This window comes from Thermoascus crustaceus, assembly GCF_041956765.1.
Source record: "Thermoascus crustaceus strain CBS 181.67 unplaced genomic scaffold VTN00scaffold_6, whole genome shotgun sequence".
NCBI classification, from domain to species: Eukaryota; Fungi; Ascomycota; class Eurotiomycetes; order Eurotiales; family Thermoascaceae; genus Thermoascus; species Thermoascus crustaceus.
Genome location: NW_027192532.1, coordinates 2,163,328 through 2,179,491, shown reverse-complemented (window position 1 = coordinate 2,179,491; position 16,164 = coordinate 2,163,328). Strand labels below are relative to the sequence as shown.

The window sequence follows — 16,164 nt, the reverse complement described above, 5'->3', positions numbered from 1 at the left end:
ACCCTAAAACCCTAAAACCCTAAACCCTAAAACCGTGTGGTTGACATGGGCTATACGGCAACAGGAGCAATGACAGTGCTGCTGGAGAGGGGCTCTCTAGGCTCCATGCTGCTCCCGGACTATAAGGACCTACTGGTAGCAGCAGCCCGGCAGGCAGACCCAGCAGTGATATCAGTGGAGCTCCCAGAGCAATGGTACAGGGTCAAGGTCCATGGGGTCCCTACCAAACGTTACTTAACCCGAGGACTAGAACTAGCCCGGGAAGAGATTGAGAGTCTATCATAGCCGGAAGGCTCTATATGGACGTTAAACTTGAATAATAATAATAATAATAATAAGGTCAGCAGCTCGCTCAGCAAGCTGCAGAGCTGCAAGCAAAGGGGGTAGAGGAAGGTGATGAGCGGCCTAGGAAACGTGCACCACCGCGGTGCAGCAACTGCAATATTCAAGGTCATACTAGGGTCAGCTGCCCAAACAGATAGGCAATTATTTTATGTGTATATAGCTTCAATTTAGGGGCGTTGTGGTGAGATAACTAGATAATTAATATAATAGGCGTTGGTTGGTGGCCTGCTCGGTGTCCGATTACGTTAACGTTAGTTAACTTATTTTACTAAGATTATTAAGCGCCTTTATGAATGCCAAGACCTTACTTTTATGCAAAGATGGGCTTTGTCGGGGGCCCATCGGGGGCCCGACGTGGGCCTAGGGGTCGGGCTTGGGCCCACTAGTGGGCTTTGAAGATGTCTATCTAAGTAGATAGACACGAAATAGAGGATCTGAGCTAGCATCTCTACTACGCAATTGATATTTCCTAGTAATCTAGACGGCTCCCATTTAGCGTATGGCGGTTCTTAATTGTTGCCTATGGCAAGTCAAATAACATCAGCTCTTAGCCGCATCGTGCGTATCATAGAATCAATCCGTCAGACATCGCAGATGAACTATGGATCTATCTATCCTTGACCTGAGAGGCCTCTACTATGTTATAATGAAAGGTATATATACATTAGGTACCTAGATATGATGTTCTAGAAGTAAGTACATATGTAAAGCATATCCATCCACTAAGTTCCCCAACGGAGGTATCAATCATCAAAAGACGTGAGTCAGTCAATCAGCCAGTAGTAATGATTACCGATGGGATCCCGCATCCAGCTCATTGGCCACTGGTTCTCTTGCAGGCAATTCAGCAATAACGTTGTTATGATTACTATTAGAATTCTGAGGATTGTTCGACTCCGCCACAGCCGTCGCAGCACTAGTCGTAGCATCAAGTTCAGGCCTGAAATCGTCAGAGTGTAGCTGGGGCTTTCCTTCGAAATTATAATTTTCGTCCTTCGAAGGATCCGTGTTGTTATTAGTGGTAGTAGTGTTATTATCTCTCTGTTGTTTTCTTTTTCGACGCCGTAGAATCAAGGCCACTACTAAAAGACTAAGAGCGAGGGAAACGAAGGGGACGGCAACTGCTGGAGCAATGACGCTCGCGATGAAATGAGAGCTTGACAAGGGGGAGGATGATGATGATTGTGATGAGCCAGAAGTAGGTGCGGGTGTTCCGTATGCGGTAGTTGCCGCGTTCGGTCCAGTGCCATTTGTAGTTGTAGCAGGAACAACGGAGCTGCTCCTATCGTATCCAAGCGACGATAACTGCGCATATATCGAAGATTCCTGCGCTAGAAGCGACTGGATTGACGAACGCTGTCGGGTAGCGTTCAGGCTCGAGAAGTTCGAGCACAAACTTTCGAATGGATACTTTATGGAGTTAATTGCGTCCGAGCTGGCATTATAATGTGTGAGGCATTCTGTACAATTTCCTAGAACCTCTTGAGAGGCTGATCCTGGATCGCAGAGATCTGAGGTTGCACCCTTCTTTTGGGCTTCGAGATAAACATCACCTGCACACATCCATGAGATTAGTACGTATCAGGAAAGATTGTCACACGACAAACTGATCTTGTACATGAGATAGACTAAGTACGGATAGATCTGAAAAGGTAAAAAGCGTAACCGGTGAGGGTAAGAGTGAGAGAGTAAAAGAAGGAAGCATACTGCACACATCATAGCAAATGCCCGGGAACATTTGTTGCCTTCGACTGATTCCGGCGACAAAAGCCCAAATCGCCCTTGGAGAAACCATGGCGTACCACCTTGATATCCCTAAGTACGTAATACGCCGTCCGTATGAGTAAGTTGGGTATGTGTGTAGTAACTTGAAAGGCAGGGCGAAGCCACAGACAAGTAGATAGGTACCTATGTAGGTAAGGAAGTATTAGAACAAGTAATAAACCATCAACAGTGATATTATTCTGCGGATTCTAGATGAAAAAAAAATTCCCGTGAAGCTTTCCTCATGCAAACCCACTCTTCGTAGCAACTCATAAGACAAGAAGAAGGGGGAAAGGAATAAGAACCACAAGGCTGGTCGGGAGGTAAACCCGCTTCTAAATACTACCTGCCTGCACAGCAAGCGACTTGGGCCATAGTACAATAGTCCCGTCCACTCCGCTCGATGCGGAAGACAGCCTAATGTAACGAAGTGACATGGATACAACGGAGGGACTACCTGTTAAGGCTAAAAAGTTGCAAATCCTGATATGCTCTGAGTATGGTGATTCCTGTACATGTTGGGGTTAGGCCAGTTCGCAAGCATCATGGCACAAACAGATGCGCCCGGGTCGATAAATCACATGGGTCAGTCCAATGACATTCTAGCTGCACACTACAGTATTCCGTACTGTGCCATATCTTTTCTTACGCCCTCCCCTGCTTCGTGGTGGCTTGTCGGATTGCTATTTTATACCCATGTGATTTTGAAGCTATTGGAAGCTTTCAGGAATACCTTGAGCCATACAAGTGACGTGTATCCAACATGCAGACATCGCTAGAGGCTCAATCATTAGCGGTGCAGAGATCAGATATTGAGATTCTTGTTGCACCTACAAAGCATCGTCAATTAAGCCAATGTGACGAATTGACGCAGTATCTAGAAAGTGGTGAGTACTTACTACTATCCCTGCCTTTATTCACTTTTTATTGACCTTGCTTGTAGATACCATATCAGTTGCCCCTGTGTATTCTGGAAGGAGAATCAGTATAAATATCCGGCCCTCACAAAGCTTGCCCAGGATGTTCTCTCTATTCCTGCCACTGGTGCAGGCGTGAGGGTCTTTTCAACTCTGCTCGCGATGTCTGTCACTATCGTTGAGGCTCACTGAATGCCACAACTATCCAAGATCTAATGATGTTTATGTGTACATCAAGATTCGATATCGAGGACAAACAGCTCGCATTCATTAGCCAATATCTCTCAAAGGAAGAAGCAGAGGCACCAAATGAAGAAAAGGAGGTACAATCTCCTGATGAGCTTGATCCAATCAGTGACAACAACGAAGATGATTTTGTGCTTGTCCAGGAGCAGTCTGCTACTCAGATAGCTTCGCAGTGTGTGTCACACAAGAGACAAAGAACGTCTTCTAAAGGGAATAATGACGAGGCTCAAGAAACTGCTGAATCGGAGGATGAAGGGGATCCTCCTTTGCCCGAAGAGACCAATACTCAGATACAAGCATCAGGAAGGGCTCAGAAGCGTTCTCAACGCGAAGATAATGTACTTACATATTACTAGTTGTATAGTAGAGACTGGTTCAAATCATACAATCTTGATTTATCCTGAATCTTAGTTTTTAACCCCAAAATCTACATATAAGATGAATACTCAAAAATACAGCTCAAAACCACATAAATAACGCACGTCACAAGTTTCCCTACGTTTGCTCTGTTTGATAGCCCGCCGGGCGCCCGCTAAGGCCCGCCGGGCAGGTAGTCTGAGCCCGTAGTGGCCCGTCGGGCATGGGAACCCGCCCGCCGCCCGCCCACGGCCGGGCTCGGGCTCAGCCCGCAGCGGGCCGCCCAGGGCTGTGGCGAGGTCTAACAATGGTAACTACCTGATGGTTTTGTGCCCTACAAAATGACATAATCGAACTCACTGTTCCCATCAAACCCAGCCCGCAACAGCTACGTGACCGAGCCCGGCTGGTGGGTCCTGTCGGCCACTCTGATTCGCTGCTCCCCCACACCCTAACGGGACTCCGCCCTGGGTCACCCCCCATCCCCATAGGATAGGGTGGGTCCGCTCCATCCAATCACAATCACATGGCCACGCGACCCCAATGTCACCCCCGCATGGGTCACCACCCCACCGTGGGACAGAAAATCGGTGGTGAATCCCGATGTAACGGCAGGCCTAAGACTTCTAGGCTGGGGCTTGTTGGGTTTATCTTGAAGACAGAAGACAAGGGGAAAAGATAAATAAGCAGGCTGTGGTTACTAGCAATGTTACTATCAAGATTGCTATTGAGTTGACCACATGGTCCTAATCCCCATGGTTAAGAAGTGTCTTATATACATGCTGAGTTCTGCCCGGAAATACCTATCCAGTGGATCATGACTATGGATGGATCATTTCCGCTGATTTGATCCATCATCACGTGATAGGTTCTCCCCCTCATTGCTCTGTTGGAGATCCTTAGGTTGTGCCGTAACACTACTGTGGAAGATATGCCCTCCTACCCAATTAGGCCTAGCCTCTCGCGTGTCTATGTTATCCCACATTCGTGTAAACAGTTAGAATCCTCTTTTAACAAGCTAGCAAGCTCATAATAATAATATCAACATCTCATAGAGTTCCGCCTCCTTCTCCCATAACTCAGAATATAAGGAACCTAATCTTGACATCATTCATTTTCCAGGCAGCCTTCCAAAAGGATCTTAACGTTAATTATGGAGTTATCAGTGAGACAATTCTGGTCTAATCGACGACCAGCCATAGATGATGTCAGGGATCCCCCCTGACAAAGAAGGACAAAGGGACAAAGGAGGATTGGCAGAGGATTCCTCCAGACAAGACTATGGATGATAGGCGGCAGGTTCCAGCTAGCGAGAGGAGGAAGATATATAAGGGCAGCGCTGCTGCGGGCAGATAGATCTTCTTTCCTTCTCTTCTCAAGCTTAGGAATTTCAGTACTAGCCATTCTAAGAATATGATTTAAGCTTCCTTACATACAGAACAACACGCCAATGGCCATAAACTATCAATTGCAGATGAGGAAGTGCTTGTACATGAATATCCAGCTGAAAACACCTTCCCCCCCTGGAAGCCGATCCAGTGATATATGGGCACCAGAGACACCTCATAATATCACACAATTAGAGCGCCAAGCAACTACTATCAAGGCCTTGCTTAAGCGATGCACGCAGAGCCCTCCAAGCCCAACAGATGCAGCTTTAAACCAGCTTATCAAGGGGTGTCAAATGGCTATGAGCAGCGCAGTGCTTCTGGCAAAGGAAAATCGTGATTTACAGGCTGCAAATGAGAAACAGCGACAAAAAAGTAAGCGATCTAATAAGCAGATATCCTGTACAGGAGGCCTTACTGTACAGGAAGGTCGGGACCTTATAGAACGCGAGAATCAGGTCCCTGAAGTTCCAACTGCATTAGCTGTAGAATCAGCATCTTCAGCTTCTCTGCAGCGTACACGCGCTCCGCCGACATGCAGTGATTGTCATACTATAGGACATAATAGGCGGCAATGTCCTAAGCGTACTATTTCCTAATTTTTTGTATATAATGGTTGTGTTACATAGAAATTTGAGCATCAAGTCGCGCGATCGTGTGGAAGTTGGCGGCTCGGTGGTGAATTACGTTAGGTTATAATAGTGGTAATATTCGGCTGACAAGTACAAACACAACCAAACCTACGTTGGAGTTTTCCATCGGTTGGCTTAACACTTTTGGTCCGTGCCCCGCAACATCCGCCTCCTCCGGCTAGCGGCAGCATCAGAATCAACAAAAGAGAAGACTGGACCCGAGAAGTCGGTCGGGTTAATCCTTTTAGATCCCAAGTAGAGGAGAGAGAGACTGCAGAGATCAGATCACATGGATGTACATCACGGACTTCTAATCCAGAGACACCCTGGTATGGATAGAAGAGAATCTGTAGAACCTCCTCTATCGCGGACCAGGTCGATCAATCCACCCAGGCACGACAGGTCGGGGTCCAAGAACATGCTAGCATGTACAAGACTACATCAGCTTCAGGGGTCAGCTTTTCAATTTGCAGCAGAAGCTGCAGCGGGATTCTCTCAGGAATCATTTCAATACCGAGTCTTGGATGATCTCCTTTGTGCTTTCAAACTCAGCAATGGAGCTATTCCTCTATAATGCCACATACCGCCTCTGGATCTGCAAAGACTGTCAGTATGCAGTCACTCCTCAGCGCCTGGAAGCACATTTCCGTGGCCACCATGGGAGACATCCCTCGGCTGCGACCCCGGCCCTGCGCCAGGCGGCACTGACTGCGATGCTGAAGCGGCCATGGCTGGATTCTGGGCAGCTGATCGACGAGCAGACACAGATGGTGTTATTGACCGCCACATTGCCCCTGGTCATGGAGGGGGAGTTGTGCCGGCGGATGAAGCATGCACGGGAGGAGGTGCGCATATTCCGCGCGCAGACAAGTCGCCGCAACATCGCATATCGGCTGTGGCAACCCAAGACCCCGCGGGAGGTCGGCCGGGGACCATATGCATGGATCAAGACCAACCCCATGGTGTTATTTGTCCAGGACCGCATCCGGCGCTCCCCGGGCGGCAAGGTGATCGTGTATGCCAACATCATCGGTCAGGTGATGGCGATGGCGCAGGTGTTGGGATGCGAGGTGTATCACAGCAAGCAGATCAACAAGGCCGGGGTGTTGGACCGGTTCATCTGGGGTGAGTGTCCCATGATCGTGGCGACCAGCACATTGGGCATGGGGGTAGACATCCCTGACATCCACAGCATCATCCACATGGTTGATGGGAAGGTCAATAACAGGATTCTGCTTAGCCGTATCTCGATTCTGAGTTGATGTGCCGTAACAGACCATGTAGCCCACAGAACCTTCAAGGTGTCTGTATCGGCCTCATTCCTCAACTATCGAGCTTTGGCCTCCATGAAGCAGTCTGAGGCCGGCAGGGAAATGTTTCTCATTGGTCAAAGTGTTGCCGTGATGGTTGCAGCCCGCCCCTTCGCCAAACCAGCAAGATATCAGAACTTAAAAGTTCGTGCCAGACAAACTTTCAGAAAGATCGAAGGTCACAGTCTGCAAAATTGTTATAGAAATTAACAATATTTGTGATCTCCAGGAGAAGAGTAATGGAGCCACGATTCTCAGTGAGCTGAAAAGGGGGAGTTGTGTCTCATGAAGTCTTGATTGGCTCTGGGACAAGGATGTACCAGTCACCCCTGGATGAGCTGATACTGCCTCAAAAAAAAATATAGTAGCCCATTCTATCCAATTTCGGAATGGTAGTATGAACTCAATGTTTGATGTGACAATGGCGTCTTCTAGTCCTCTGTTCCAAGTTATTTCTTCATGGTTGAATGAACTGTTTCTCGACCAGCGACGGCTTCACGTGAACAAGATGTGATTTGCTCAAACCCAGGCATAGTGCTTTCGTGCACAACCTTTTTCTTGTTGACCCAAGCGCTTAACATTCAACTGAGAATGGTTGGTTGATGCGATTTCCAGTTCCAGCCTTAAGGTGTTTCATAGCTTTTCGGCATCTGCACTGATTGTTTAAAGAAAGTGTCTTCAGGCAACCAGCCCAGCAAGCATCGGCTTTTGCGAATCCATGTTGAGGCTTTATTGTGGCCAGGATGACTTGAACTGCATGCCCGTAAATCCTTGGGCTCAGTGTATTAAGCCTGTATATACAGATGCCAAACTCTTGTCAATAATGAGGGAAATAGAAGTGCTATTTGAGAAAAGTATCCACATTCATCGAGTATCTATACACAAGCTACCTCAACTATGACTATCCCCAGAGTCCTGAGAATAGAAAATTTGACAATGCGTTTCGCTGTCATAGTGAACTTGTATTGTGATGTATATGAGCATGGGTTGGAATTTTTTGACTTGAATAGTAAGGGTTGATTGTCGAAATGTTCTCGAAGATTAGCTATGGTGAGAGTTGGGGTGGGATTGGAGGGGCAATGAGGTGTGTTCATAGTTGGTGTCTGGTAGGACTGACAAAGGTAGTTGAAACTCGTGCACACCCACAGCAGAGGCTGCTTCAGACATGCCTCATCCAGTCGCCCTTTTCCCAGATGGCCCTACTCCTCTTTCATCCAACGCAGTAAAGAACTGCGTCAAAGTTGTATTGTTCCGCCCGTTGGGTCCACCAAATATCTCCAAACTCTTATCCTGTGTCATTGGCTGTCTGCTTTGTATTTGTTCAGCCCATACGCCTAGCATTCGGTCCAACTCTGCCCATGCATGGTCTCCTGATTTACATAGCCCAGTCATAGTCAAGGGCGGCCCAAACGAGGTCCCAAAGTCTTTCTTGACAACTGCCAAGTAGGTTATCCAGTCATCAGTTTCTATGTCGATGTTGTAGTCGCCTTTGCCCCAAATAATTTCACAGCTGGCTTGGATACGTTGGCTTCGAGTGGACAACATGAAGGAATATATAGCCTTAATGCCGGAGTGACAGATGCAAGAAATGTGGTAGGTGACAGTGCTTTTGATCAGGGTTGATCAACTCAGAGGGGGAGACAACGGATTGATGTGACGGCGCTCATGCATAGAAAAATGAGATGGATTAACTATGGTAGCTAGTCATACGAAATCGAAAGCATGAGAGGAAAAGAAAGGAAAGAATTTGCAGAGCTTCGTGCAACATGAGATATATAGGCAAGTAGGACCGGCAGTATCTCAGAGACAAAGGAATGCTCAACACCGCCTACCTTACCGCCTAGATGCCTGCCGCGCCTGCCGCGCCGTCACAATTGATATACATTGTGTCAGCCGAATATTAGCATTATAACCTAGTGGTATGCCAAGAAACCTATCAGCCTAGTCAGCACACGCCGATCCGGGTAATTATTGGAAGATGATATATCACATTGATATATCACATCGATATATCACATCTTTCGGAATTGCTTGATATATCCATATTCGGAAGGTCTTAATCCCTAATCCCATGAGATAAATAGTCAGATAGTTAGGTAGATTTGAATAATCAGAGCTTTCATCATCATACCTTCAGATTACTAGGTTCGCGCAGTTTGACACATTGTCATCTTCCTAGGAAAAGTTAAGAGCTTTGTGCACAGCTGAAGAATGCATGCTGATGGTGGCCAACTGTGTGTGCCGCAAGCCAATCCGCCTAGGACACACTGCGCGAGAAATGTGCGATACAGGCTTCCAAACATCAATATTACATATATCGCACTAGGAATGGAAGCGGCTGATAAAGTATGGCCCACTCGCTTACCATTGACCCCAAGAACATTCTCTTTACAAGGTCACCCGGAGACACCTGACCATCTTTCAGAATGCTATGGAGCCTAATAATAATGAAAATTGGGTTCAACTGTCCAGTGATTAGACCTTGTAAGGAGTCGCGACTCGGCAGGTTCATTCAACTTGGAACCGCCAAGACTCAGGTTCAGGTTCTAAGATCTTGGAGTCGCGATCCGACTCCAGGATTTTTAGAGTCGAACCTGACAGGTTTGACTCAAACCTCAGGTTCCACAAACAGTGCAAATATAGGAAATCTCATGATATGCATATTTTGTGCAGTTTTCATCTGTATTTTTGTGTATTTAGTTTACAGTTTAGGCGCAAAGGTCAGATTGTAACAACGGGCCTAAGACTTCTTAGGCAGAGGATCGTTGGGTTTATCTTGAAGGACAGAAGACAAGGAAAAGATAGATAATGAGTTGTTACTAGCAATGTTAACTAGGATTGCTATTTGAGTTGACCACAGGGTCCTAATCCCCATGGTTAAGGAGCGTCTTATATACATGTTGAACTCTGCTTCGGAAATACCTATCCGGTGGATCATGACCTTGGATTGTGGAGATGGATCATGGAGATGGATCATGGAGATGGATCATGGAGATGGATCATGGAGATGGATCATGGAGATGGATCATGGATGATCCATCACGTGATGACCTTCCTAATCTGTAACACAGATCAAAATGATTTTAGTATAGAATCAGATGAGAGCTTTCATATTTTAAATTCTACTATTTTTATGGCTTATGATACACAAATTGATCTTCATCTTGCTTCAAACACTTTGGAACCCACCCTCATGTTCGCCTCTGAGTACTACTTTCACCATGTAGGTCGCTGTTGTCAGGCAGAGGAATTTCATCCTCCTCATCCTCATTATCAAGTTCAATCAGTGGCCCCTGGTCCTCTGTGGCTTTAGTCCTTGGTCTTTTACCAAGCGCACACTCACTGGATGGCTGTATTGGTGGAGACATAGCTGCTGGGACATCTTCTTTGTTATCACTGATTGGATCAAATTTATCCACTGCCTTACAAGCATCTTATTCTTCTCTTGCTGCTTGAATCTCCTGGACTGTGAGATATTCATCAATGAAGGTTAGCTGCTCTGATTCAATGTCAAATCTTGATGTACACATAAACATCATAAGATCCTTAATTGTTTTGGGCTTCAGAGAGCCTTGACGGTAGTGACATATGTCACAAGCCAAGTTGAATAGTTGTTCAACACCAGAATCAGTAGCAGGAGTTGTAAGAACATCTTGTGCTAGGCTTGTGAGGATAGGAAATTCATGCTGTTGGTTCTTCCAGAAAAGCCGCAGATTGATCAGACGAGTGCCTAGAAATAAGATAAGTAAGAGAGACATGAGAGATGAAGAGAGAGTAGCATACTGCTTCCAAGATATCACATAAGCTCGCTGTGGGCATTCGTCTGTGGCTGGAAGGATATAGCCAAAGTGATAAGCATAAGATCTGATCTGCTGAAGAGTGGCCATTGGATGTGGGCTGTGTATCCAAATATCGCTGTTGATAGGGCACAAGGTAATCCTCAAGACTCTTGCAGTATTATACGCGCCAGCATGGCTCCCACTCCTTAGTAGAAAAGAAGTGAAGCTTATTTTGTGGCGCCAGGATCGTGCCAATTGCATACAGATCACCATGAATATCATCAGTCATGCTATAATACTTCAATAGCTTCGACTTGGCTTGCTTTAGGGCAGATAGCATCACTGCCTTCCAGCTAGCCTTCTTTTGCGCAAGCTGCACCATAGATCTCTATAGATGACTGAACAGTTTGTTGTAGATACCGAAGACAGTATGGACAGTGATATCCTTGCTCTTTGAGAGGGTGCAGAGCAAAGTCACTACAAAATGGCAGAAACTCAGCCAACCACTGCATATACAGGCCAAATGGCAGATCGCCACGCAGCTCAGATCAATGGGACTATTCATAATTTCTACTTGGGTTTACAAGAAAACCCCGCTAAGGCTCCCTTGGCCAAACAAAACCGCCTGCTAGATAAGCTACCATACTCGATGGGAGCGGCTTTTGACTCATGGGGCAACCAACATAATTATGTCTCAAGGATACCCGGGTTGACCTCTCGGTCAGATCCAGACTTGGGCTGAAAATACACACGGCGAGGATATCTTCTGGCTGAACGGAATAGCCAGCACAGGAATGTCAACAGTGGCTCAGACAGTCTACTGCAGCCTTGTGTCTTGCATCCATCCTTTGGATAACATTGATTGCAAACTTGTTGATCATATTAAGTGCCATGAAATCTTACCGTTCGATCAGTTAGACCATATGGTCAACTACAGCTGTGCTGTTTGTCTGGCATAGTGACGCATTGTAGGTCGACTCGGACACCATTTTTACAACATTCAAGAAGGCCTTTGCCAACCATGCAATCCTGTCAAGGACCTGACGGTTTTTCACGTTTGCCTGCTCTTTTGACTCCGAAACATTCTTGGTAATCGGCAATTGTCTTTAGATAAATATGCGGAAGTAGCATTTCAGGCATTGGCGTTGGCGATCCCGAACAGCCATTATACGCCTCTTCCAATATTGGAGCATTGGGTAACATCGCAACCGATGTATCAGCCACATTTCCTAGTAGACTTGGTACGTGAGTGCTATCACCTGTTGACAGGCACCTCTTTTGTAGCTCCCATTACCTTGGTCGGCAGAGCTAATGTTGTCAACATCAACTATGGGATCAGCCAAACGGTTCGCAGTGCAACATCAAACAGAACCTCATCAATTTGTCTTGCCTGGAAGTTGTTGCCACAAGTTGCTACAAGGACTGTAAAATGGGTACACACTACTGCTTTGTAGGCAGGGAATTCCTCATTCTGAGAGTAGTTGCAGAGGAAGAGCATAAATATAAGGTCAGCCTGATTGTATGTATGTACTATATGAATAGAAGAAAAGAAAGCAAGTTGAACCCAACAGAAAATAGCAGATAGACTATACAGGGCCCAGCCTGCCAAAAGAACATCAGACACAAGCGACAGTCGCATGTTCCGAACCAGGGTTGAGATGTATAAGACCATGGGGCGTTAATAAACTCTTAAAACCAGAGCCAGACATTACGCACTCCTTTGGTCCCAAGTCACAACGGTGGCTTGGTCTAAGGTAGGGAGGCTCGGGATTTGTAGGTCAAACACAATAAGGTAAGATTGACTGATAGACAACGCGACTAAGGTGAAGTAGAGCGCCTATCAAGTATGTATACTCAATAGTAGGTTAGCCTGTTGACCTGCCAGTGTATAACCAACTGGCAATGTGTTATTGAGCACGAAGAACTAAAGCTATCTACATGGTAGTAATGAGTCTTTATATAGCCCGTCCTCCGTATACCATTCCATATACCTTCCACGGTATATTGAAGGTATATCCAATCGCCTTGCGCTCTTTCTATGGGAGAAGGAGGCGGAACTCTATGAGATGATGTTGATATTATTATTATGAGCTTGCTTGCTTGTAAGAAGAGGATTCTAACTGTTTACACAAATGTGGAATAACAGACATGCAAGAGGCTAGGCCTAATTGGCTAGGAGGGCATATCTTCCACACTTTCATATACCATTCTGTCAAACTGCGCGAACCTAGTAATCCAAAGGTATGATGATGAAAGCTCTGATTATTCAAATCTACCTAACTAACTGACTATTTATCTCATGGAATTAGGGGTTAAGCAATTATGACCCTCTGCAGATCCGGATCAGCGTGTGCTGATTAGGCTAATATGTTTCTTGGCATACCACTAGGTTATAGTGGTAATATTCGGCTGACAAGTAGAAATTTGGGGGCAGGGGAGGGAGAATGGAAAGATGTGAGACGTAGCTGCTCTCAAATGTATATTTTCATCAAGGTTAGAATTCCATGTCATAACGCAAAGTAAACAATTTTTATTCTGTGAGCTGACTGGTAAATCCTTAGATCATACCTGGCCGTGCAACACTATATTACTTGGATATTACCTGGCTGCTGAGGTAAAGCCATGTTCCTGATATCTCTAAGATATTATTTTCTAGAACCCTACTGGTGGAATAAATAAGTTTGGCACTACTTAAGTACTTCTCCAGGATATAGCTTGTTCTTCTCAGCTAATAGATTTGACTTCTATAGAGTATGTGATCTTCTCATGACCTCTCCGCAATGCTGCCTGGAGAGCATTTCCATACAGTCCACCTTGAGCAAACCTGGCTTGTTGGTGGCTAGGTCAGGTCCTTAGCAATCAGGCCACTCAAACATCGCCACTTTCAATCCAACACTACTGTATAATCACTAGAAATTTCTGCAGGATTCTGGTGTTAGTCATTGATAATTACCTCCAACTTCTCCAGTCAAATACATTTGCCTATGGCCCCCAGCCAGGCGAACCGGGTTTTCTTGCTGTAAACAAATGGGTTTAGAAACTGCTACAAATACCCTAACACCTAGTTGGGCTGTGGAACTCAATGAAGTCTAGTCACTAGTTATGGGAATTTACACATTAGATATTATGCACAGCGTGTGTTATTAGGCCTGCCGAGCAACCACTTGGAGTAGTTAAGTATGCAATTAATTATGATAACAATCCCCATGTTAACTATTTGAGGGCAAGTCGGGGGGCATATGCTCAGGCACGACGAGCATGGCAGGCAGGGGCCATAGGGGACAGGGAACACCGAGAGGCCCGAAACTCCTACTATAGAAGGATACGAAAGGCAAAGCGAGAATGCTGGGAGGCCTTCTTAGGGGGGTCTAAAGAACTCAGGGACTCCCTAGGCCCAGAGGATACTACCCGGTGTTGGCAAGCTCTTCGCTATACTAGCCCGAAGGCTATGAGCACAACCCCTACCCTTAAGGGCCCCCAGGGCCAGCTGGCTACTACCATTAGTGAGAAAGAGGCCCTGATCCGGGAGGTGGCATTCCCACCAGCCCCTAGAGGAACCCAGCTTGGGGATCTCCCCCAAGGCACCATGCATAAGCAGGTCAGAGAGGAGACTGTACGGCACGCCCTATTTAGCCAGTCAACCCAGAAAGCCCCAGGGATCGACAGGCTAAACTTCCAGGCTCTTCACCTCTTATGGAGCTGGGACAGTTTGCGAATAGTGGTACTAGCCCAACAATGTTTTCGTCTTGGTGTCCACCCCCAGGCATGGAAGACAGCAAAAGGGATTCTGCTTCGGAAGCCCAATAAGCCAGACTATACCCTAGTCAAGGCCTATAGGGTGATCAGCCTCCTAAACTGCCTAGGAAAGGTTATAGAGAAGGTGGCAGCAGGTGCCATAGCTGACCACTGTGAGGCAACAGGCGCTCTGCACCCAGGCCAAATGGGGAGCCGAAGACACTGAAGTGCCATAGATGCTGTGGCCTGCCTAATTCATGAGGTTCACCAGGGCTGGGGGCAGAAACAGCTGGCAGGGGCTCTATTCCTTGATGTTAAGGGAGCTTTTGACCATGTTGATCCAACCAAGCTTGTTAGGAGGATGGGGGAGTTAGGAATAGATGGGGATCTGGTCCACTGGGTACAGTCATTTCTAGCTAACCGCAGGGTTCAGCTGGTAATTGATGGCCACCAGGGTCTGGAACACCCCATCAATTCAGGGGTTCCCCAGGGCTCCCCAGTCTCCCCAATCCTCTTTGTGATTTACATAAGTGGGGTCTTCCAGGCTATAGAGACGGCAGTCCCCGGGGTAAGGGCCTTATCATTTGCAGATGATATAGGCCTTATAGCCCTAGGGAACTCAGTGGATCAAGCTTGTAGGCAGCTTCAGCAGGCCGGGGAAGCAGCTATAAGCTGGGGGCAGGCAAATGTGGTCCAGTTTGATGCTGAGAAGACAGAGGCTACCCTATTCACCCGCAAACGAGGTCGGGCACTCAGGGACCAGGTCTGACGGGCAAGGATATCTATAGGGGGCCATCAGATCTCATTCAATCAGGAGGCCACCCGCTGGCTAGGCATATGGCTAGACACAGGGCTGACCCTGAAGGCTCACTATCAAACCTGCCTACGGAAAGTGCGGATGGCTGAAGCACGGGTCCAAGCCCTATGTCAGCAGCAGGGACTAGCTCCAGGCCTAGCCAGAAAAATTCAGGTTGCAGCTGTCCAGGCTGTAGCCTTATATGGGGCAGAGCTATGGTGGCAGGGCCAGAAAGACCGGTTAGGGGGCATTCAACGCCTAGTTAACCAGCAGGCCCAAGCTGTCACAGGAATGTTTCAAACAACCCCTATAGGGCCCCTAGTTCGGGAAGCAGGCATAGAACTGGCAGAGACCCTCCTAGAGGCAAGACAACTAGCATATACGGCAAGACTCCTAGGCCTGCCAGGGGACCACCCGGCTAGGCAGATCCTTCCAATCTCTTTCCGTGAGGGAGATCAACATGCTCAACCCGGAGAACAACCAGAAGGGGATAGGGAGTGGGCAGAGGAGGGCACCAGAAGCCGGGGCCCATGGTCACTGGGGCAGCACCTAGCCCAGCGACTGGCAGAGACCCTGCCGGTTGACCCCTCTGGGGGGTTTGAGGAGACAACTGAGATGGCCCCAGCATTGTTCCCAGGTCAGATCAAGGTCCTATCAACTAAGGAAGCCCTAGAGGCAGCCCAAGGGGATCGCCCGGGGCTATCCCTATGGTCAGATGGGTCCCAACTAGATAATGGTCGACTTGGGGCAGGCATTGCATGGCAGAACCCCCAAGGGGCCTGGCAAGCTCGGGAGATCCCCCTAGGCGTGGGGAAGGAAGTGTTCGATGCAGAGCTTATGGGAGCATGTAGGGCTTTAGAGCTGGCCCTAAGGATTCAAGGCAGGGGACCAGTCA

The 16,164-nt window shown here is 47.2% G+C and overlaps 2 protein-coding genes across 2 annotated transcripts; both read left to right on the top strand.

Moving 5' to 3' along the window:
* Positions 1-6,203: 6,203 nt before the first annotated feature.
* Positions 6,204-6,911, top strand: VTN00DRAFT_9051 (uncharacterized protein; the record flags this gene model as incomplete). The annotated part of the gene is made up of 1 exon (XM_069435969.1): positions 6,204-6,911. One exon carries the CDS (start codon positions 6,204-6,206, stop codon positions 6,909-6,911), a length of 708 nt encoding a protein of 235 aa, XP_069285861.1.
* A 7,275-nt stretch (positions 6,912-14,186) lies between these two features.
* VTN00DRAFT_9050 (uncharacterized protein) lies at positions 14,187-14,709 on the top strand (the record flags this gene model as incomplete). The annotated part of the gene is made up of 2 exons (XM_069435968.1): positions 14,187-14,576; positions 14,659-14,709. The coding sequence occupies 2 exons, from the start codon at positions 14,187-14,189 to the stop codon at positions 14,707-14,709; spliced, it is 441 nt and encodes a 146-aa protein (XP_069285860.1).
* Positions 14,710-16,164: the final 1,455 nt, after the last annotated feature.